This window comes from Eimeria necatrix, genomic scaffold, assembly GCF_000499385.1.
Source record: "Eimeria necatrix Houghton genomic scaffold, Enh_scaff596, whole genome shotgun sequence".
Classification (NCBI taxonomy): domain Eukaryota; phylum Apicomplexa; class Conoidasida; order Eucoccidiorida; family Eimeriidae; genus Eimeria; species Eimeria necatrix.
In genome coordinates this window covers 1-23,066 of record NW_013654453.1, presented here as the reverse complement: position 1 = coordinate 23,066, position 23,066 = coordinate 1, and the positions used below count along the sequence as shown (strand labels likewise).

Genomic DNA, 23,066 nt, shown 5'->3' with positions numbered 1-23,066 from the left:
CTCTTAAGAAGGGGAGCTCGGCTTCTCAAGCCTCTCCTCGGCAGAAGATGGTGCGAGCAGCTGAGGAGTCGGCTGCTGTCGATGGTAAAGCTCCAAAAAGGACTATGAGCTTGACAAAACGAAAGCCAGGGCTACCGCCTCCTGCGCCGACGGCTGACCGACCAGATCCACCAGCAGCGGCTGCTAGCGAGACCAGCGAGGAGAAAAAGGAAGTTCCTAACCGTGAGCGGAAGGATACAGAGGAGGGGGACTCTGCCACGTCGCACAAGGAAGAACCAGGAAAGCGGCCAAGAGACAAAGTCGCAGCTGGGCAGAAGGGCGACCACACACCTGAAAAAATGAATGGTAGAGAAGCACTGTCGCTTAGGCATAGAGATCCGGACGCTGTAGAAGGAGAAGACAAAGAAACATATGCTGCCGAGAAGGCCTCACCACCGAAAAGAATACGCTCTTGTGCAGGTAAAGAGGCCACTGTGGAAGATGGCAAACCAGAGATGACAGGGCCGTCGTCACAATCTCAAATAGACTATTCAGCGAGAAATATCACGTCTCCCAAGAAAGGGGCTTTATCTATGTTTAAGTCCACGGAGGAAACCAAAGTTCCTTCTACCCGAGCATATCCGATGATAGAGCACGAAGGCAGTGGGGCAGAGCTGACAACAGAATTAAAGGAGAAGCTTGAGAAGGAAATAGCATCTTTACGAGAACAGTTAGCTGCTGCCGATGAGTTAAAGAATCTTCAAAATGCCCTTCAAAAGGAAGTTGAGACACTACGAGGTCAGCTCAGGGCTCTAAGGGCTCAGGAAAAAGCCACTGGGACCGAGCAGGAGGCTGACACACAGATCATGAAGGGTGATTCCGGCAAAGAAGGAGGCCTCGATGTGGAGGAAGCGGAGACACTGCGCAGAGAAAGAAATGCTTTAAAGGAAAGAATTGCTGCATTGGAGGCGGAGCTTCGCACCTTGCGGTCATCAGCTGCCAAGGGGGTCCCCAGCACGAAGCCTAAGGGGACGCCACCACTCAAGTCGAAGCCCGCGGAGTTTGCAATGCCAACTAAAGCGCATACAAGCTCAAATACAGAAGCGAATGGCGGACATGAAGGCTCAGAAGCACTTAAAGGTGGAGGAGAAGCGAGGCCCCCGACGAGCCTTGTGGATACTGAGGCGGCCAACAAGCGTCCTGAAGACACTAAGCAACACGATTCAGGCGCCTTAGGAGCAATGCATCTCGAGGATATTCCTGATAAAGCAAATCTTCTGACTGAGGAAGTTCTGTCCAAGTCGGACGCAGAAACAGAAGACGGGGACTCCGGGGCTGAACTGTCTTCTGCCGAAGAACTTGTGGCGGACCTAACAGAACGGTTACATAAGGCGAAGCGGCGGATCCGGAATCTTGTGATAAAATGCAATGCCCTTGTTGAGATGGAGAGGGAACAGCATTCCCTTCGCCGGAGACTCGAGTCGTTCCAAGCCAAGCATGAGACTCGCAATATGGATCCTTCGGAAGTAGGCAAGGATAATGGCGGGATGCCTGTTGCTAAGGCTATGGAAGGGAAAAGCATTGTGCTGAAATCTGCTTCTGCCGCGGCTCTTCCTGCTTCGGGTGTTGCACCAGAAGAAACTGATGACATCGACCACGGCTCAACAGTCGAGACGGGTCTCACTACTCAGAGCACTTCGGCTTTGCTGGATGCTCACCCTCAGAGTGACTGGGCTAAGAAGTACGAAGGACTTAAAACGCAGAGGGATAAACTGTACAAGGCATACAAAGCGCAGAAGGTGCGGATCGCGAACCTAGAGGAAGAGGAGGAAGCTACCAAGGAAAGGCTAGAAAAGCTTGAGCAACTTTATCAGGAGACTAAGGAGGAGCTCGAGATTGCAACAAGACCACCAACTCAGCACAGCGAAGCCGAACCCGCTGGTCTGTTGTCTTGGTTCGGGGGTGGAGGACAAGATAGCAAGAGTCCTGGGGAACAGAAGCTTCAGGCGAGATTAGATCTTCTGCACAGAAGGCTGCAGAAGGCGACAGCGGAAAACGAAGCGCTTAGGAGTGAGCTGTCTGAGCTTCGCGCTCCCTCTACAGAGTCTCCTCGTGGTGGCAAGAGGAGGGAAGGTGAAGTGGAGGTTGACAGGCCACAGGAAAGCGCGTTCCAGCGTCCAGATCATGACGCAGCTGGAGGAGGAACTTCGAATAGGCATTTGGATGAGGAGGGTCCTGCTGCGGGGTCCTCTGGCCTTTCAGTGGATTCAGAGGAGGCCAAAATGCGTCTTGCTGAGTTCCAGAGGCAAATTGAGCAGAAGTGCCTTCTGATAGAGGAACAGAAAGCTGAAATCGCCAAGTTGAAGGCTGGTGGTCCTGTTTCCGCCGATATCGCTGCTGAGTTAAGGAAGCGGGAAGAGGACCTCAAGGCGAAAACTGCACAGTTAGAAGAGGTTAGAAAAGAGTCTCTTGAAAAGGACAAAATAATAAAGGAAAAGACCCAAGAAGTGGAGGCGCTAAGAGCTAAGCTGGAAACGCTACAAAAGGAGAAGATGGACGCAATTAAGGACAGCGTCGGCCTGAAGAAAGAGCTTGAGAAGCTGCAGAGGGAGTTAGAGGCTCTTAAGAAGGGGAGCTCGGCTTCTCAAGCCTCTCCTCGGCAGAAGATGGTGCGAGCAGCTGAGGAGTCGGCTGCTGTCGCTGGCAAAGTTCCAAAAAGGACTATGAGCTTGACAAAACGAAAGCCAGGGCTACCGCCTCCTGCGCCGAAGGCTGACCGACCAGATCCACCAGCAGCGGCTGCTAGCGAGACCAGCGAGGAGAAAAAGGAAGTTCCTAACCGTGAGCGGAAGGATACAGAGGAGGGGAACTTTGCTACGTCGCGCAAGGAAGAACCAGGAAAACGGCCAGAGGGTGAACTTGACAAACTGAGTGAAACTCCAGTAGGGGACAAAAGACAGAAAGAGAAGAAATCGAAGATCTCTGGAGCTGCCGCCGACAGTCAGAGCGAATCAAAGCGTGAGAAGTCTCCTAGGGAAGAGACGAAAAGCACTAAGAAAAAAAAGAAGACGAGAAAGAAGGACGCTTCGTCAGACGAGAGGTCCATCCCGCATTCCGAGGCAGAGAGTGCTGCCAACGAAGCAGATGCCAACGAAACTACTGCAGCACCGACTACAAGCGGTGGGTGGGGATTCAGTCTGTTTGGAAATAGTGAAAGAACTTCTCCTGACGCTTCCAAGGATACCTCACAGCCGACGACGTCCAGCGCCCCTCGTCCATCTTTACTCGAGCTAATTGTAGGCACTGAGAGTCCGGTAGAAGCCTCCAAAGACAGTGATGTGCCGCCGTTGAAACTTTCGACTGTGGACGGGGCGGACGACCAGAGTAATGACTCATCCAGTGACGATGAAGAGACTGACGGCGGCATCGCCAGCACTGTAGCCGGTTTCTTTTGGGGATTTTGATTGCGAACAGGCCAAGCGTTTTTGCTGGAGACAGAGGCCCGCAAGTCCATTTTTGTCCCAAATCTGAGCCAGCAGCCCGTGCAGCAGCTTCGCGCTTCTAGTCGTATACACGCACCACGCCGCGTGCGATTACGAAGTGCGCCACTGCCAGGCATAGCGCTCACGACGAATGTTTTTCTGTAGATGGCCTTTTCGGTTACGAAAAGACGTTTGTCTGAACGTGCTCATATCGGGGGAGCTCGCTATGATGCGCGATGCTAAGTAACACCGCGGTTAGTTTTAGGCTTGCTGCAGTGTTTCTCTGCATTTCTACGTTAGCGTGTGAATACGTACGAGCACTGGGATTTGCCTCCTTGCTGTCGTTAGCCCAACTAGACTCGTGACTACGGGAACTCCACGCTGCTAAATGCCAAGCAATGTTCACGGGTTATAAGTGTTGTCAAATATGTTAGTCAGGGCACAGAAGTACCACAAGCTTCCGCTCCCAATTGCTACCAAGTATATCGCGTGACGGTTGACCTCCGCCTAGGAGTCAATATGAAACGCGAAACCAGCTCATTGTCTGTCTGTGGATACTGCGAGCGCCTTACGAACAGGAACACTACTGCCGTGGCACGCCCACCTCTGTGTAGTATGACTACGTTGGCAGCGGTTACAGCATGCACCCTGAGTTTTGCGTTTCTAATGCATTCAGGGCGCTAGCCAAGTAGTGGGACGTTGGAACGATACGATTGCATGCGAAATCTGAGTAGAATTGGTGCAAGTGTACTGGTCTCGTCCAGCATGAATTTTCACACTGCAGATGCGCTCTGTTGGTTGCGACACCTATTTGTTCGCTCCGCTGGCCGGCACCATCCCTTTGATGGTGGCCAGGCCGATAGGCCTACATCGACGGGATTCTGAGTGCAGCAAAAAACTCCTCCACCTTCTGTCTTTGACTGAAGCGATGAAGACTTGTAGGCGGCACAGTGGCAATAGAGCGCGCGGAAGAGACATGGAGATGATACGTGGAAGTCGATTTACGTGCACGTAGGAGACTGGCCGGATGCTGGCCGACGCCCTGCAGAGGTTCTTCCAACTTCTGCAGTGAGCGTCAGGGGAACATTAACAAAAAAGCTTCCCTCTGCCCCCTCAGTCAGCCCACTGGTGCATCATTTCCGGGGAAAAGGCGAACGAGTACCATTTTATTAAAACGGCGAGCCTCTCTCGCAGACTTCTCCGAGCTTCCTTGAATAACAGGTCGAGCGCGAAGCCACCGGACACGCCGAAGGGCTTAAACACTGTAGAGTGTTGCTGCAATCTCCCAGAAACAAGCAGTGTGGAGAGGGAACAGAACTACGACAGTTGCACGCCAGGCCTTACTGAAACAAAGGAGCCGTAGTGCAAGAGGGCTGTAGCGAGCCCTCACAAGGGAAACCAGGCGACGAGAGGGGCAATTCCGAAAGGTGGTAATCTTCATTGAAAAATGGACCTCCCGCCTGGAAAAGAGGAACAAGACACTATTCTCTCAAAAGTGTACATTAAGTCGAATAAGCCTAACGGGAGGAAACCCCCTTCTACGCATCGGCCTCAGGCGACTCGGAAGTATCGGCCCATCACTAATGCAGTTTTAGTGTTTCCGCCCCTGTTATCTTATCCCTGGCACGTTCGATAGGCAACCGCCTAGTCCCATGCCCTGCAAGAAGGACGTGCTGCACATGACCTACCCCAAGAAGAGCGTTACTATTGCTGGGTACCTCCACCGCGTGAGGCGGTGGGCAGGCCACGGCCGATGGCATTGCAAGGAGGCCGCAGCCCGTTGCTGACGGTGTTGTATCCCCGGGAGCCGGCGCGCCCCAAATACAGCTAGACTCGCTGACCTTCCCGGGTCCATACAAATCCACGGAGAGAGAAGCTGCGAAGCCAACCACACAGAAGCAGACGCACGGGAAAATGGTCCAGCAAATGGAAAAATCAATCCCGTTTCGTTACCAGGAAGCCTTCTACGCGGCAAAAGTCGGCACCTACAGTGCAATTTAGCCCCTTGCGTTGAAATGCCCTCCTCAGTCAAGTAAGGTGAAGCCCCCAGAGTTAGCGTTTGGCCACTGGGAGCTATGGAAGTGGCCAAGTCCCCTGCATTCCCTCCGGTTAGAATGCTTCCGTTGATCGGCAGGTGAAGAAGGTGCTGCATTGGCAGATCTCCCAAAAGCCCAGCAGTATGGAACTGCAGCGGGTCTTGCAGGTGCGAAGTGAGGGGCCGTTGTTTGCCTTCAGCCCCTGAATGCAGCGTGCTCACCGCCTGAGGCCTCACTGGATCTGGGGAAAGGGTCTGGGAGGGCGGCGGATCGATGTACCATGGTTGTACGGAGCCGATCGTGTTCTCTTGAGTTGTGCTAAATCTCAGATAGCTCTCAGCGGGGAACGGCTGTCCTTCCTTTGCCCCGCCTTGGCTGCTACGGTGAGCGGGACCCCCTTGACGTCCAGAAGGAAGACGGCGGACTCCCCGTGCCTCGTTCCAGTGCGAGTTTGTTTGCTGCTGACCTCCGCGAATCCCTGTGAGACACGCGCCTACTGGCGGAGAGTTGGCTAACACGTGCTGTTGGCGGCTGAGAGGCTGCGGTGGAGCGAACGCTCCATTGGGGGCAGCGGACGAGATCACGGGATTCCTGCGACCGGAGGCTCCTTCACCTGACAGTAGAGACTGAGCTGTGGCGCGATTCATGAGGCCAACGCTCACCGCTGTGTCCAGAACCAAAGTACACTCCTGTGAACACAACGCAAGCACTTCCGAGCGTGTAACGTTTGCTGAAGGTCTACCAACGCAGTCTGCGGAAGTTCTGTCAACGCACGTAATCAAAATGAGAAGGGAAAATGAACACTGCACCCCAAGCAGCTTTTCAGTTATCTCACGTGATGCATATGCTGCTCTCTCAGATGGTACACCAGAAGACGAACGGTCTTCTCGTCGATCGCCGGGAGGTCTTGTTTACGATTCGTCCCCACGTTTGCATGACGGCCACGGGGTGGGTGGCGGCCTGGACCTCGGGAGTTCGCATCACGCAGAGTCTCGAGGGCCTGAATAGTTCCACACATGCAGCAGATGGAGGGCGTGTACTCAAAATAATTGCACTACTAGGGCGTCCTCAAGCGGGGCTGAGCACGGAGAGAAGTCCAGAAGTGCAAACGGGACAGCGACCACACAGAAGGAAGGGAAGCATCCGACAACGCAAAAACATGACTTACATTTAATACAACCTCGACTGCCTGGGCATGCATTCTCCCCTTGAGGCAACCGAAAACAATGGTGCTCACAGTCTTACTGTCAGCTGCTACCCCTTCTCGGCGCATAATCTGCAAGACGTTGTAAGCCGCCCTGTACTGAAAGGCGCCGCAGGCAGCAACAGAAGTAGATTCAGTGTTAACATGCACTTAACAACGTGGGCGAAGTGCAGCCACACGACGACATATGCCATACTATAGGAAGGCATCCCGCTTATCAGGCATGTAGGCAAGCCCTTGACAGTGAAGTAGCCCGAGAGCTGCCTAGCGGCAAACATGTGGGCAAATGTACGTGAGCAGCTGAGAAGCACGTCAGAATACCTTAAGCAGGCATATCCAAGATCCTGAAAAGTGCTGGAAACGAACCTGTCTGTTCTCTATGCATGCGGCCATTAGACAAGTATACACATGGGCGTTAATTCTGAAGTCGTACATCTTGGGGAGCTGCTTGACCAGTTCAAATGCGACGGGCAGCTGGCGCATGCGACCATGCAGTTTAATTAAGATACTTAATGTGAAATTTGAAGGCTTTATGCGCTGCGCTTGCATTTCTTGCCACAGCTCTAGGCAGAGGGAAGATCGCTGCAGCCAGGCACGTCAAAACCATACACACAACCAATCACTCTTGCTCGCTGTTAAGACCCTTAGCGGAGCTAGATCCACTGTGTCAGGACTCAAACGTCAAGAACAGGGAGGCGGCAGGGTATGAAATTCTCATTGTAAGACTACTCGCGCAGGAAGTAGAAAGAGGCCAGCTGTAACGTACACCAGAGCGCACGCATCCATCGAGGAGCGAGTTATACAGGACACCATCTGGGTTTATGTTTTTCTGCTTCATTGCCTTGAGCAAGAGGAGGCCTTTGTCCATCTGCCCGTGGGCGCAGTATCCCTTTATGATGGTGCTAAATGTTATCAAGTCTGGCTGAACGCCTAAAATGCACCATACAAACAAAAACAAACGGTGCTACCCTGGGCCTTGAAATGCAGCATTTCTAATTCATGTACAAATGAACGCAGATGCATGCATGCATCCATCATGGCATCGTGAGTAGTACGCATGCAAGTATGTAGGTCTGCACAGGAATTTGATGCAGTAAAGCCGAGACTTCCGCCTAAGTACGCAGTAATGCCGCCGCCTCAATTACTGCGTAATGCCGCTGCCTCCTTAGTCTGTTTCAGTTTGAGAAGCCCCATGGCATTAGTGGGAACACCCGTAAACATTTGTTTTTACAGCGTTTGCTGAAATGCGCATCCAACGGGAAGTCATATCTTCAAGCCGACGCTTACCCTTCTGCAGCATGTCATCCAGCAGTGAAGCCGCGCGGTCCATTGCCCCCACTCGAGCACAGACATCGAGGAGGGAGTTGTAGGTAACAGTGTTTATTTCGACCCCCTGTGCGGCCATCTCTTCAAATAGACTCAGGGCTTGATCTAGCTGAATATACAACAAGAAGGATAACATCTCCTGCATGTAGCATGACTGCTTCACTCTATCTGCCTGCCTCCAAGCTAACCGTATGCTGGCTCGTCAGAAAATGGTTGGGAATGCTAACAGGTCGCGGTGAGGCGTTTAGGCGGTCAACCTGCCTGTTTCGTCTGTGCACATCCCTTTATGAGGGTGGAGTACATGACCGTGTTGGGCCGGACAGGCTGGTTGGAAGCTTTCATGTCTGCGAGCAGCTTCAAGGCCAAGTCCAGAGCCCCATTTGTTACAAGGGCATCGAAGATACAACCGTAGGAAACAGCGTTAGGTTTCAGACCTACGGCGCAAAGCAGACATGTAGACTAGACAAGCCATTCTAAGACAAATGCAATGCTATGAGACGTTAGAAACAGGCAAAGCACACACGCCTGAGAGGCACGTGGGGCCTCGATGAGGGGCTTGCCTTCGGTGTTCATCATCTCCTGCCATATTTCCCAACACGACCGCACTCTTCCCAGTCTTCCAAGCTGGCGAAGCAGCAAACCCAGTCGGTAGACCTGGTCTTCTGTGTCTCCCGCACGAGATTTGCCAGCCCCGCCCGCTGGAGTAGAAGCGCATGACTTATTTCTACTTCGGGGGACTTCTTGCGGCGGGCGGGATTCGTCAGGTGCTCGGGAGGCCACTAGGTCTTCTTCTTTGACCGGCGTCTGGGCCCAGGCACTTGCCTCCACGGACGCCACACTGGATTCCTTCTGGCGATTCGACTGGGGAGAAGTAAGAGGGGGCTGTAGCTGTAGAGGAACATTGATCGACTTCAGATCCTTATGCTCCCGGGATGCAGACCCACAGCCACTTTGCATATCAAGGCACTTTAGCTGGGCCGTGAGTGCCGCCATGTCAGGTGCCTTCCCAGCCCCGGATGAGGAAGGAGACAAAGCAGCCCCACGTGGAAACTCTGCTTTTGATGGGCTGCCGCGTGCGGCTGTGAAGGCCAGTGACAAGCGGAGCAGATCATGCTCCTGGTCGGTAGGTAAGAATGCGGAGTCTGATGAGGTCGAGTTGCAAGCATCAGCAGAAAGAGGGCCCTCTGCTGCAGTTGTGGTGGAGCTGCTACGCTCGCTAGCAGCCTTCTCCGCTGCTGCCTGCTCCACTGCGGGTTCTGGAGGCCTACTCAGCAGGGAGAGACAGCTTACTGGGTGAGACCCTTTTCCGAAATCTGCTGCAGAGGTAAGGGAGGCCGGCCCCATGTTTCGTGACCGCACAGGCACTGCTGCTGCAGCAAGCTGCGGTACCCTCGTGCCCCGAAACACTTCCTCACTTACACCACATTTGCCGTTGGAGGAACAGGCGGCTGCCGACATCAGGAGAGGAAAAGAGGCAGGCCAGGTAGGCTGACAAGTGTCTTTCCCTTGCTAATGTTCATATACGTGGGCCTTGGGAAGGGGGGTGCGCGGGGAAGGGTGTCCCTGAAAAGGGGACTGTCCAGACCTCAAAAAGAGACTATGAATGCCCCAGAGAAATCCGAAAATAATGCGTTTTAGCTTCTACAGGCTTAGGCCCACTTACGCGGGACACGCAAAGACTCACCTGGGAGGGCCACGATCGCCGCCAGTCGGTTCTTCCCTCTGGCCTCCCGCGTTGCTTGCGCCAGCTCTAGAAAACACACAAGGGGCTAGGGGAGAGGAAGAAGCGCCTTTATCAAATAGAAACTAAACCGCATGTGTTGCCTTCTACGCGAGGCCCAGCTCTTTCTCTACTAGGGGGACGTGTAGTGGGGGGCGCGCATGAGTCAAGGCCCTCCGCTTCCGTCTCTCCACCCTCGCAGACATAGCTCCTGGTTGCGTTAATTTCTACAAATTAAACGCTCAACACGGTCTTCTGTTTGCGTTATTGTCGCCTACGTCCATACTGGGCTGCTATCGGTGCGGTCTCCCGTGCAAAGACAGCAGTCGGCTCCGCCCCGAGACTGGCTGTGAGTGCTACGTGCGGTTGAATTAGCCTCGAACGTCAGCAATTTCGTAGATGCATTGTCTCTAAAGCATCAGATTCGACAAAATAAATATTTTATGCTCTCATAAATTGCGCATAATGCCAATTTTTGCTCACTAGCCACGTCTTCCCGCTTGGTTTCAAATAGCTTTGTACATCTGTTGTGGGCTTGTTGTCCTAGCTGTAGGTTGGAAAGCAGTTCCGTACTATTCCTGTTCTGCTTCACACTATTGCGTGGATATTCAATTTGAACATTTATGCCTCATGGCTTCTCTTGGTGGCGGCCCTTCCTCTACCATCCACACTGCCTGTACGGTTGGTATCGCGCACTGGCTCACCTGTTTGTCCTCAAGGCACCATTCGCACTTCACTGCAAGCCTTCACAGTACTCCGCTGGAACACGAAGGACTATCTTGAGGAAGCGGGAAGGCTGGCGCCCAATAGATAACCGCTGACGGCAACCTAAGGAGAATAAGGGAATCAGGGGATGCAGCACTGTCTTGGCTACACTCAGTGAAAATATCTTTAAACTGGGTGCGTTCTATTCTGTACTACAGTTTTATAATTTCTTATCGCAGCTTGGTCCCAACAACTGGAAATGGCTGTGCGCTCATAGTGTCTCTGGAGCATATATTATAGGTGTTCAGCAGAAAATGTAACGTGCATAATGCGTATCAACGTTGATTGAAGGGACACAATACGAGTGTTTCATTTTAACAGTGGCTGACGGTTCAGAATAAAGAGAGAATTACATTGCCTTTTCTGGGCGAGAATCCTGCTCGGTTCAGCAGGATTAGATTCTTGGTACTGCCGGTTGAGGGCCATGCCTAACTGAAAACCAATGGTGCTACACAACCGCATCAAGGCCCAGCATTGTATAGACTGGAATTTCGCTACAGGAAAGAGTAGAAGGGGGTATGAAAGAGTTTCACTATAGTGCTAAAGGCCCTGCAGCACATGCAGTGCAGACGCTTGGGAAAAAGGCGAATTTCGCAGTGCTGTGTTACCAGATTAGAGTCTAAAACGCTTAGCTGCAAAAGCACTCGAGAGGCCAATTTATTGCTTTTACATTCTTCGTCTTGTTCACTGTTTTATTTCATCTTCTCACATGGCTTTAAAGAGGCTCTGCTGCCTGATGCTGAGGCGAGCGGCGCACCGTTGATTTTTTATCCTCACTAGGCCCCACCGCAATGATCGTAGCTGCCAACTTCCCAAAAGATCAGATGGCGCGTTTGTCTTTCATCTTTATGAGGGTGGATTAGTTCCTCTTTTCTGCGCCAGTTTAGGCCCTGAGGTGAACACCGCATCTTCTTAGTCCGCTGCATCCGATGCGGCAACGTTAAGGAGCGGAGGCGCAACATAGAATTTAGGCCATGCCAAGGAGTATATTGCTTCATCATTGTTAGAAGGAAAGGTATATAAGGTGGCAGAGGAGAGCTAATCATAGCTGCTCACCAGGTAACGTGAGCACATGCTTGGTGACATTGCTGTCGGTTATTCATCTCATTGCACTACACGAAAAAAGGGCTTTGGTGCTCTTACAGCGCCAAGGAAAAGCGGAGCTAGCACTTTGTCCAGGGGCTAAGTTATCTAGCTAAAGCCTGACGATGCGACCGAAATCTCAGCACTATCCTGCACCAATACTCTCCCACATGGTCGACACGGGCGTCACAAAGAAATCCAACACTGCAAGGATTACATAGTGTTTCCGTTGCGTCGTTATTGAAGCACTGATGGAATCAAAGGCTTTTTTGATGCCTCCTGATTGATGGATGCTTTCGCTGATGCGCCAGCGTAGCTCCGTGACGAAGACGGCAGTGCTATTTTTCGCCACTTCCTTACTTTAAAAGCATATCAAAGCCACTTGATGAATTTTTCCTGGTGAGACGTGGGAACGTCCACGAGGCCACAGGACATCGGGCCGTTTGTGAGTCCGAGCTGGCATATGGTACCAGCTGATGTGCAACAGATCCTTAAAGCTTTGAAAGCATTCTATAATAACTGAACTAGGCAGACACCGAACCAGACCTGCTGGAGAGGAAGCAAGCTATTCCCCTTCAGAAAAGGAAAGCACACAGATGCTGAAGATGTCTATCTCCCTAGAAAAGAATTGAGCCATTTTGTTCCCTGGAATCTTTGAGCAAAATGGCTCACTTCTTCTCTAGCAAAGTAGACGTCTCAAATTTTCCACTGAGGTCTACTTGCTCCCTAGCCGATATTTCGGCGTCTGGACGTGGCCATGCTACATTGTGTCTTGCTAGGCTCAACCCCATAGCCTCGTTACAGCGCACACTAAGCTTGATGGCCCGGGAGCTAATTTTATGTTCAAAGTAATTTCTTCGAGTTACCATGAAGGCCGTCTTTGAGCTGCATTGAGAATTTACGACTTACAGCTGACGTATTGCAAAAAGGGCGCCAGAACACATTTTTGCTTTGTACCAAGTAAAGGATTGCGCCTATAGTGGGTAGGAGTATTCCTTGAGATGCCTCACACGGGGGCAGCCACCGGAGCCAACGCGAACCATAATGGTGTATACACAAAAAGTCGCTGTAAGGCTAAAGGTTTCCATATGTGGTTCACATGTTTCCTAATGTATGTTTGCTTCACGATGCCGCCTGAATATCCTTGATTTTATAAAGTATAAACTGTTGCTTATTACGGGCAGGTCGGGAAAGAATCTATGGAAGCTTGAACATTGTTGAACGCACACAAACAAATAAGTTAAGGGGTAGATAAATCGTGTGTGCGGGTACGAGTAGCACTACAATATTACGCTTGCTGCACCACTGAGTTGTGATGCTTATTGTGAGCTTAACAGGAACCGAATTGAATTCCGCTGCTCTGGGGCACAATCGGAAGATGAATGAGCTTTTGCTATTCTTCCCCTTGAGTTCAAAAAAAACTTAACACTTTAGGATTCACCTTTGTCTTCCTATTGTGTGTTTCAACGGCCCGAAAGCGCCAAGTCCTCAAGCCAGTAATGCACTTCATTAAACGCCGTAGAAAGATATTCAATCACCACCTGTAGGTCTTCCAGACAACAGGGATTCAAGTCACAGATCCTAAACAATCCAGTCTGCATATATTTAAAAACTTTGTGCAAGTTATAAAAGCCGACTTAGTGGGTCTATTGATGGAATTCACGTTTTTCCTGAGGGATCAATGCAACGCTTGCATCGAGTTGCCCTTTTCTTTGGGTAATCGTGGAGCCCGTAGATTGATCTAGTCAATAAAAAATCCATTGCAGGCTTGCAGGTGCCGAAGCTGTTTTAGCCAATCATGAGCCATTCTTTTCTTTTGCAGCCTCAGGGCTTGAGAGGCAAAATAATGTTAGGAACGCCCTTTTGCCTCTGCAAAGGATGCGGCTGCAATGGATGCAGCGATGAGAGCCACGGCAGTATGAACTGGGTTGAGTGGCCGTGGAGAGAGTAAAATGGCTTCCTCCATTGGAATTTTCAGTGGACAGAGAGTGCAAGTTCACGCCGTGTGTTTGCAGTTTTATTTGTCGCTGTTTGAAGGTGCGAAGGTTCTGGGCATAAGCAGATCCTTGTGTCAATGATGGAGAGCGGCAGTACGTGGGCACGTGTGGTAGCTCGGGCATAAAATTAACCCGTGACGCGAGTTGCAATTCCGCTCTAAGCAGTTTGCGACTTTCGAGCAATTCTAGTTGTTCCTGCAGGCCCAATTTTATGCGAGCAAACCTTGGATGAAAAGCACTGAGTCTCTCATTTCGGCATTGTTCCGAAAAGTAGTTCTTTTCGGGGTGGATGGCGACATATGTAGTGCACTGGGATTACAATAGGGCTTGCTGGTGACGTAGTGTACAGCACCCACTGCTGCAACTACGCTGCAACCTGCCCCCTCGAGTAGGGGCCTACGATAACCATCGATGTGGGGCGCACTTCCTTGAAACAGTAGTCCAAATATCACGAAATACAGTTACTTATATTTTTTTCAAAATCTGTTCTCTTGAAAATCCCCCTCACTCGGGGTTCTCGGCTCCTTGGCCCTGTGGGGAGGAGGTCTGCACCGGTGCCGGCGCTATCACCAGCCACAATCTCCAGGTATTCAAAGACACGTCTAGTGTGTACATGCTAATTCGCCGACAAGTTGGCTTACTTCGATCCTAGTAAGAGGGTCCTGTCCTCGTTCAGCGTGTTGACCTCTCATAGGTCACCAGCTACTCATCTTCTATAGGTCACCAGCAAGCCCCATTGTAGTGCCTGTGCACTACAACTTCCCCACTTGCCGGACTGAAGAGACCTACCCCAAAGCACATTATTTTTGCCTTTTCAATCTCTGTGCTCTTCTAAAGCTAACGCCGTGAGCGCACGCGGTGCGCAGCGCTCACTCCCCCCTCCTCATTGAAGGGTGCCCTTGCTGCAGGCGGTGGAATGTAACGGACCCATACGTCTACGGCTCGGAAGGACCAACGTTGTTTCGAGCCTGAAGACGTCTTCGTTGGCGGCGGCGCCAAGTGCGAAGCAAAGCCGGGGAGCGTGTAAGGTGGTGAGTTGGCTCCCATGTGGCTTGATCTTCAGGGGTTCCCCGCCACTTCACGAGGTACTGGGCTGCATCTCCCGAGCCGTGTTGGTCCATTATTTAGTCGACTTCGTATTCCTCTGTGGGATTGCCTGCTGCATCGTGCATAGGAGGCCAGGCGGCGTCGGCTGCCGAGGGAACCGAACTAGCTGCGAAACGTGGAAAACGTTATGGCATTCATAGGTGGGAGGCACAGCGAGACGGTAAGCGACAGTTCCTATGCGTTCGATGACTTCGAAGGGCCCGCGGTAACGGGGCTCGAACTTAGGGCAGCTGTGGAAAGGCGGTAGGTGCCTGCTGCTGAGCCAGACCTTGTCTTCCACCGCATACTCCACTGCTCGATGCTTTGTGTCTGCGTAGTACTTCTGCTGCCATTTGGCCTTCAGGATGTGACTCTGTGCTCTGTCGCAGAGCTGCCGGAAAAGCATAGTCATCGGAGGAGTCAGCGTAGGAGCTAACGCGCCTACGGTATCAAGGTCCGCAGCAGCCAACGGGTTCTCGAAAATCATGACCTCGAAGGGAGAGAACTCAGTGGATGAATGACTTGTTGTGTTGTAGGCAAGTTCCAAGGCCGGAAGCAAACGCTCCCACTCGCGTTCGTCAGATTTGATATAGGTACGAAGCATCTGCTCCAGTGTGCGGTTAACCCGTTCAGTTTGGCCGTCGCTTTGGTGATGGTAGGACGAGAACATGCACCGTTTGATGTTAAAGCGGCGGCAGAGTTGGTTCCAAAGATCCGACTGGAAGCGGGAGTCTCGGTCCGATATAAGCGCCTCTGGAAATCCATGGTAGCGGATAAGGCGGTCTGCGAGGAGCTCCACGGTGTCTGCTGCTGTGAAAGATTTCTTTGCAGGAACGAGATGAGGCATCTTGCTGAGGCAATCGACCATGACAAGGATCGAGTCGTGCCCTGTCGATGTAAGGGGAAGATCTGTGATGAAATCGAGGCTCACGTGTGCCCATCGACGAGAAGGGATGAGCAACTGTTGAAGAAGGCCTGCAGGCTTCTGGTTAAGGGATTTTGAAGCGCGACAGTGGGTGCATGACTCAACATAAGCGGTGGTATAGGCACGCATTCCAGGCCAGTAGTAGAGCTTGCTGAGGGCTGCAAAGGTCTTTTTCTGCCCTCGATGGCCGGCTGTGACATGGTCGTGATGCGAATGCAGAACGTGAGTAAGGAACTCAGGGAACTGGGGGACGCAGATGCGCCACAGTCCATGAACGCGGATGTGCAGGTAAGGCTCTACGTAGCGAAAGGTAGATTGGCGGTGACAGAACTCGATCTGCAGAGCTTCTCCTGGTTGGTTTGCTGCGTCTTCGTAGGGAACTCGAAAAACAGGACACTTCGAGTACGCTTGCAGCCAATGGCGCGCGTCCGGGGGACCAGCGGGAGCCTTCGTTGTAAGTGCAGGAGGTTCCGGCTCTGGGTTGGGTTCCTGCGGCGCAGGGGAAGGCGCAGACTGCGTGCTGTGTCGTCGAGGGCGGCGCGGGCGAATTCCGGCGAGCTCGCGATAGTTGGGAGGCGGACCGCGGGAGCTGGGAGCCGCGCTCGCTTCTCCTGTTGCGAGCATCAGCGGTGCCGATGGTGTGTCGTGCGAGCAGGTGTTAGAGAGGCCGGGACGGCGAGACAAGGCGTCGTCAACTTGATTGCGCGCTCCCTGAACATACGTGATGTGCAAATCCGGGAACTCTGCAAGGAAGTCTAGCCACCGGGCGGTGCGTCCGCGCAGAGGCTTCGATGCTTGGAGTCGTTGGAGATGGGTTAGAGCTTGATGATCCGTGAAAGCCGTCACCTTGGAGACACGGAGCAAGTGCGCCCACTTGTCCAGCTCCGTGACCAACGCCAAGTGTTCCTGATCGTAGATCGAGTATCTCTGCTGCGTGGGGTTCATGACTTGACTGAGGAAGCCGATGGGTTTACCGTCTTGTTCAAGAACTGCTCCGACTGCGTAACCAGAGGCATCTGTGTATAACTCGAAGGGCTTCGTCGTGTCGGGGACCTGTAAGGTAGTGAAGTCTATTAAACGCTGTTTGAGCTGCCGCACCGCTTGCGTGTGAAGCTCTGTCCATTTGAAACTGACGTCTTTACGCGTTAGATCAACCAGCGGCCGAGCAACGTCGGCGTAGTCTGGTCCCATGAACATGCGACAGTAATTTATGGTACCGAGAAACTGGCGCACTTGCGTTTCGTTCTCCAGCACCTCCGGCCAATGCCGGATGGCTTCGATTTTGTCTTCTGCGGGTTTGATCCCCGTAGCAGATACGGTATAGCCCAAATAAGTAATGGTTTGCCTTGCAAACTTGCATTTGCGGAATTTTGGGTAAAACTGATGTCGAAGAAAAATACTTAGGACTTGTCGCAGAAGAGAGACGTGCTCAGAGAGATCAGAGCTATAGATAGTACATCATCCAGTTACGCAATAACGCCCTGTCCCAATAGGGGTTGTAAATAGGCATTAATATTGGCCTGGAACGTAGCGGGAGCCCCCTTAAGACCGAAGGGCATCACGCGATACTCGAATTGCCCGAGAACGGACCGGAAGGCCGTCTTCCACCGGTCTTCCTTAGCCGTATGTATTTGATGGAATCCTGCTTCCAGGTCCAAGGTGGAGAAATACTTGGCGCCTCCGAGCAGCTCCAGAATGGTTTGAATGGGAGGTAATGGAAAATCAGGGGCTATCGTAAGCGCATTCAAGGCTTGATAATTGACAACCATCCGCATCTTCCGCTCCCCGGAGCCATCATCACGCTTGTCCACCATGATCGTAGGTGAGCAAATAGGCGAGTAGGTAGGTCCGATCCAACCATATTCCGATAATTTGGCTATCTCCTGTTTGTGGAAAGTGAGCTGCTCTGGGGTCATACGGTATATTGCAGATCTCGCTGAAAGTTTCCCAGGCGCCAGGAGAATATGATGATCATGAGGGCGCTTCGGAGGTAAACCTTTAGGTAAGGTATCGGGGAAAACCGCCCGATACTCGTGCAGCACCTGAGCAACCTCACTTGGAATTTCCTGCGCCTCATCTGAATTGATCCATTCGCCGAATAGGGTGTGTTCGAGCTTTGCCATAGGCCAGGGAGACTCCTCGTCACTCTCCGCTGTCGCCGAGGCGGTGGAAGCCAAAGGACTACTGCAGCCGGAGGACGTGGGTTGACTCCCTATCAACGCGCAACAAAGCGCGCCTTGCCATTTATCCGAGAGTCTTAAGGGCACTGCCGAATCGGCTTCGGGCAAAGCCAGTATGAGATGCAAACCGTGCAACGGAGCCTTGAGATCGTTAGTATCGTTCACCGCCTGACGAACGAGCGACGTTATCCGCGCCTTGGCCTTAGTCTTCGCGCGGGACTTGTACCTCTTTGGCGGCGGGCGTAGGAATACAGCTGCCTCCTCGGCTGACATACCCGCCACTTGTTTGGCCAAGATCTCGTATGCTTGCTCTGCTGGAGTCCGAGGGTAGACTACGGTGGAGCTATCGCTTTGCCGCGTCGATTCACCCGTCCGAACGACTGGTAGCTCGCACCACTGGCCATTCACATAGGTTCGGAGTTTGTCAGACTGGAAGTACCAGGCCACCTTGTGTTCCGTCAGCCAATCCAAACCCAAGACTAAGTCGTAGGGAACGGGTCCCACTAGAAAGTCCCCGGAAAAACGTGTATGTCCACACCACAACGTCAATCCCGTCACTACCCGATCAATGCGTAATAGTGCACCTGTAGCTATGGTGAACCTATGTTCCTTTGGTAGTCTCCGCACTTTCAGCTGCAGTCGTTCGACCAATTTAGGACTAATGAAACTTCTAGAAGCCCCAGTGTTCAAGAGGGCCTCGCAAGGACTCCCTACAAGCTCAACGCGAAGTACCGCCGTCGCACCCGCACAGCACAACGCTCCCCCTTGATCGTAAGACTCTTTCATGCAAGTCTCCCTCCACCAGTGTGGCACAATCTCTGTCGCGTCTGACCTATTTCTGTCTTCTGTCGCCTGTGCAGACTTCCTGCTGCTATTCATCGTCGCGTCCGGAGTCTCTTCACTCAGGGTCGACTCTGACCCAGACTCCCATCGCGTTTCCGGAAGCGGCTGAGTCCCTTCCGCTCGCTCGTCACTCTTATCGGCTCCTCTCGCAGTGCGGAGGAGTTGGTTTCCCATCTCTTGGGAGACTGGAATGGCATTAAGGCCTGTCGCTACCGGACACATCATCCCTTTGCCATGGCTACGCGGCCTAGAACGCTCGTCTCCACCCACGCCTAGACCCGCAAGTTTGATCGTTCCGTCTTCTCAGTGCTAGAACGGGTGGGAGTTCTACTGCCCTTGTCCACCTGCTCGGGCCGACTTCGTTCATACGTAGGACAGTCCCGAGCATAGTGTCCGACACCGCCGCACTTCTTGCAGATATCCCCCGGACGTCTGGTACGTTCCCCTTTGCTAGGGCAGGCACGTGCCGGGTGTCCGCGTCCCTGACACTCAAAACAGTTAGCGTGGGTTCTCCCAGAACGATTTTCAATTGCCTGGCGCCCACTAAGTCCCTTGGCTTGGGCGGCCTGGCTAATGGCCCGGTTGATCCTTTCTCGGAGTTCCGGCACGCTGTGCTTGGGCTCGTGAATCCGCGCTGCGGCGATTGACGCTTGCTCCCACGACTGGTATTTCACGTGTCCGTTATTGGTGATTAGGAGATGGAGATCTGTCGGTAGTCCACTAAAATAGTAGTCCGCGATTTCGTCGGGGGGTAGACCCAAACCCCGTTCTGCCACCGCCGCAAACTGATCGGTGTATTCCTTTGGGTCGCCGTTCCACCGAACCTTTGTCAACTCCGTTAACAATTGACTCTGTGACATTGTTCTGTCGAACCGCTCCAAAAGCCTGCACCGTACAGTTGCCCAGTCACTTAGGTCAATAGTTTCCTGTAGATACATCAAATAAGTTAGAGCCGGGCCCACAAGGTGGTCTATGAGTGCATCTCCCCACTCGCGCGGTTCCAATCCCATTTGGGTGTACCGACGCTCGATGCGCTTCAGAAAGGCCTTCATCGTGCTGCCGTCTTCAGGTAGTATAAGAGTCGTTGCCCCGGATGCTCCGGCTCCCCCTATCACCGTTCTAATCACGCTCATTGCAGACTGGAATTGGTTCCAGGTGACGATGGGACTGTCCCCTGGCGAGACGTTGGGCAAAGGGGTCTCCTGCGGGGGCGCCTCCTTATGCCCATGCGACCGCTCTGCCACGGTGGGTTTCGGAGTCGCGTGGCGGTGGTGGGCGGGTGTTCCGCTCGGCAACTTGTTGACCGACATTGTTGGAGTCTCCTGTGGTGTGGGACCGATGACGCGTCCGTTGCGGAGGTGCATCCCTTACCGAGCAAAGATTTCTAGGTGCGTGGCATTAAAACAAGATAATTATACTCCCAAGTCCGGAAAGAATAAAGATTTCAATCCCGGAACAGCCCCCAAATGTAGTGCGCGGCGCCTACTGCTGCGACTACGCTGTTTCCTGTCCCTCTACAGGTCTAGATCCTACACCTAGATTAGCCCCATTCTCGGTCTCTACAGCTTTATTCCGTCGAAAAACGACAATTCAAGAAGAAGTGTCTGTGTTCTCTGTCTTCGATTCGCTCCCTTCTCGGAGCTTACCCCCTAGACCCTAGGGGGGGAAGGTCGCATTGGTGCCGGCGCTATCGCCAGCCCCAGTCTCCACACGATTTCCGCACAATTCACGTTTTCACTAGAACTCACTAACGGCGTTTCTTATTTTTTTCATGTATTGGGGGGGTCATGCCCCCCTCCAGTGTCGCGGCCCCTTGCAGGTCGCTAGCTAGCTATCATCCCTAGGACACTAGTCAGCCCCATTGTAGTGTCTCAGCACTACAGGCCTCCTCTCCATAGGGCCTAGGAGGCGAGCTCCCAGAGTGGGGCGATTCGAACAGACAGATTTTGAAAAACTTAAGAATTGTTGTATTTCGATAAAAATAAGCTACAGTTTCCAGGAAATGGGCCTACGTTAGGTGCCGTTTGTAGGCCCTGCTAGAGGGGCAGGTAGCAGCGTAGTCGCAGCAATAGGCCCTGTACACTACAATGGGGCTTGCTGGTGACCACAGTCACCTGAGGTCTAACTGATGACCTATAGGCGGTTAAGAGGATGAAACGCGGATTGAGCCCTGTAACCTCTTCCTAGTGAAATACAAATGCAATTTACTAACAAATTAACATGTATAGACTAGAAATGCCTGCGAATGCTCCAAGTTTGTGGCTACCGACAACGCCGGCATAGGTGCGCGTCACATCCTCACCGGGCCAGCACAGACAAACGGTCTTCTAATACATTTGTAGACGCTACGCGACCGATGCGTCGGTAGTAGAGAATATTTCATAGAACGTCCGAGTTGTGGGCTGTGCAGCATCGTAGACGCTGCAGAGAATACAGTGTACTACAGTTCATGCTCACATGAGCGCTTGCACTGACACGTTCACCCCGTCAAACGCACCAAAGACTCGCCAGCTGGCGTTATCAGCATATTCATTGCTGTACTTCTTTACTGCATGAATCTGTCTAATGTTAGGCTCGTATCACCTTGCTTGCCCGTGCGCTGTGTTCTACAGTATGAAAAGCTGGGTAGCGCTTTTGTGCAACATTGCACGAACCACATACCAATGAAACTAGAATGGTTGGCGTAGCAGCTCATGTAGGCATCCGCTGCCGAAAGTTTGGGATTCGTTTTTGGCATCTGTGTTTAGTTTCCAGTTTCCACCGCCTTTGGTGTACTTGAGTACCACATTCCCCCACGTGCCTTTTCATGTGCTTCACAGAAACTAGCCATGTGCAGACAGAATGCCTGAAGGCGCAAGGAGATAATTTAAACTCTCAGCAAGTGTAGGCATGCGAGAGAAAATCGGAGCCACCTATGAGTTGGCATGCAGTACAAATGCTTATTACTAAAATAGCTTCATTCGAGGCCGTCGTCCCCCCAAGGCCCCTTGCCGCGTCTGATACTGAGACTGTCCGCACCTAGTCCGTCGCATTGTCCCTGTCTTCATTCAGCTTTTTCGGAAGCTCTGCTCCCGGGTAAAAGCACCAGAGTGTGCACGCTAGCTCGCAGGAAAAATCCTACGCGGATTCCAAGCTAAGCGATATCCGCTCTTTACTCCTTGAGAGTTTGCAGCTGAGAAGCTGCAATATACCGCCCCCCAAACAACATTTAAAATTTGAGCGTCATTGCGACGACACCCGCCTTAGCGAGAGCATGGGCGAAATGGTATGCGACATTCCTTGACCTGATTATCTCGGTGACGCCTTCAATGACGGCTCTACCCTAAATGCCCTTGAGACACTTACATAGGGCCAGATGGAGCCTCTGTAGGCTAACAATTATACCTTAAAGCCATCAAATTTCCCCCATGGAATTTGTACAAAACTGAAGGCCTCCTGGACAAGAGAGGCACTCGTTTCAACATTCCATTCAGCGGGGAGCTGCCCTGTGTTCCCGAAGGTTCGTTCGCCTATGACATCGTGACAAATCCTAACAGCTGCTAGAGCCTCTTTGGGAGCGACCGAAGCTCCAGTGGAAGCTGCAGAAATTAGCCTAAGCCTGCACCTTAAGTCTCTTCACAGCGTAAGCTACATTTTGCTTTCTTTGTATTTACTAAAGTCGACCTGCCGCCCTCCAACTACCGCCTTCTCCAAGTTTTTGTTTTTCGTTGTTTCCTTTCTTTAATGATTCTGTTCTGTACTGCTCACTAATTTTGACCCGCCTGATTCACATTTTCCTAAACCGCGTCCCGCGCACTCTCATTCGCCTCGAATGTACACATTTTATCATTTACGAAGTGGGAGTTGTTCGTTTGCTCCATATAGTAAGGCATTCAAGTGTTGTTGCTAGGCTTCAGTGCCTAGAAAACGAGGAATAGTGAATGCTTATGGACAAACAGAGTGGATCACAAGAACTGGGAAACACCGATGGACGTTTTGCCACATTGAGGAAAGTGACCCTACGGCAAAAGGGTGAGTCCGACACACAGGAATTCAGCTGCACAAAAACATGGGCACGCTTGAATAACCGAACACAACCACAAATTTGTGAATAAGTGGAATCTAAAGAAAAATATCGGACATCAAGGGACTAAAGAAGAATAACATCTAAGCAGTAAAATGAAGTGCGAAACGCTTCAAAACTAGCAGTGGAATGGAACGTGCAAAAGTTAACGGAAAATGAATGAATAATAAAAACTGAAGATCAAAAAGCGAGAAAATTGTATATGGACTACTCAGAAGTGACAAAAAACGTGAGGTGAGAAATAAGCAACTAAGTATACAGCCTAATAACGAGACACCTAGTGTAGTGCACTGCGCCCGCAGCTGCGACTACGTGCTCTCAGTCCCTTGGGCAGGGTCTATAAACTGCTCCCTACGCTAGTCCATTTCCTAGAAAGA

General features: G+C 52.0%; 6 protein-coding genes across 6 annotated transcripts; 1 reads left to right on the top strand and 5 right to left on the bottom strand.

The window, feature by feature from the left end:
• Positions 1-47: 47 nt before the first annotated feature.
• ENH_00064880 (hypothetical protein, conserved) lies at positions 48-3,443 on the top strand (the record flags this gene model as incomplete). Its single annotated transcript, XM_013582216.1, has 1 exon — positions 48-3,443. One exon carries the CDS (start codon positions 48-50, stop codon positions 3,441-3,443), a length of 3,396 nt encoding a protein of 1,131 aa, XP_013437670.1.
• A 1,358-nt stretch (positions 3,444-4,801) lies between these two features.
• ENH_00064870 (PPR repeat-containing protein, putative) lies at positions 4,802-8,106 on the bottom strand (the record flags this gene model as incomplete). Its single annotated transcript, XM_013582215.1, has 7 exons — positions 4,802-4,921; positions 5,150-5,337; positions 5,451-6,186; positions 6,333-6,497; positions 6,666-6,800; positions 7,468-7,631; positions 7,989-8,106. The coding sequence occupies 7 exons, from the start codon at positions 8,104-8,106 to the stop codon at positions 4,802-4,804; spliced, it is 1,626 nt and encodes a 541-aa protein (XP_013437669.1).
• Positions 8,107-8,279: 173 nt separating this feature from the next.
• On the bottom strand, positions 8,280-9,485 carry ENH_00064860 (hypothetical protein, conserved; the record flags this gene model as incomplete). Its single annotated transcript, XM_013582214.1, is given in 2 exon segments — positions 8,280-8,486; positions 8,490-9,485. Coding segments are annotated over 2 exon segments (1,203 nt in total).
• A 5,227-nt stretch (positions 9,486-14,712) lies between these two features.
• On the bottom strand, positions 14,713-16,794 carry ENH_00064850 (hypothetical protein; the record flags this gene model as incomplete). The annotated part of the gene is made up of 1 exon (XM_013582213.1): positions 14,713-16,794. One exon carries the CDS (start codon positions 16,792-16,794, stop codon positions 14,713-14,715), a length of 2,082 nt encoding a protein of 693 aa, XP_013437667.1.
• A 275-nt stretch (positions 16,795-17,069) lies between these two features.
• Positions 17,070-18,851, bottom strand: ENH_00064840 (hypothetical protein; the record flags this gene model as incomplete). The annotated part of the gene is made up of 1 exon (XM_013582212.1): positions 17,070-18,851. One exon carries the CDS (start codon positions 18,849-18,851, stop codon positions 17,070-17,072), a length of 1,782 nt encoding a protein of 593 aa, XP_013437666.1.
• Positions 18,852-18,898: 47 nt separating this feature from the next.
• Positions 18,899-19,990, bottom strand: ENH_00064830 (hypothetical protein, conserved; the record flags this gene model as incomplete). Its single annotated transcript, XM_013582211.1, has 1 exon — positions 18,899-19,990. One exon carries the CDS (start codon positions 19,988-19,990, stop codon positions 18,899-18,901), a length of 1,092 nt encoding a protein of 363 aa, XP_013437665.1.
• Between the last annotated feature and the right edge of the window lie 3,076 nt (positions 19,991-23,066).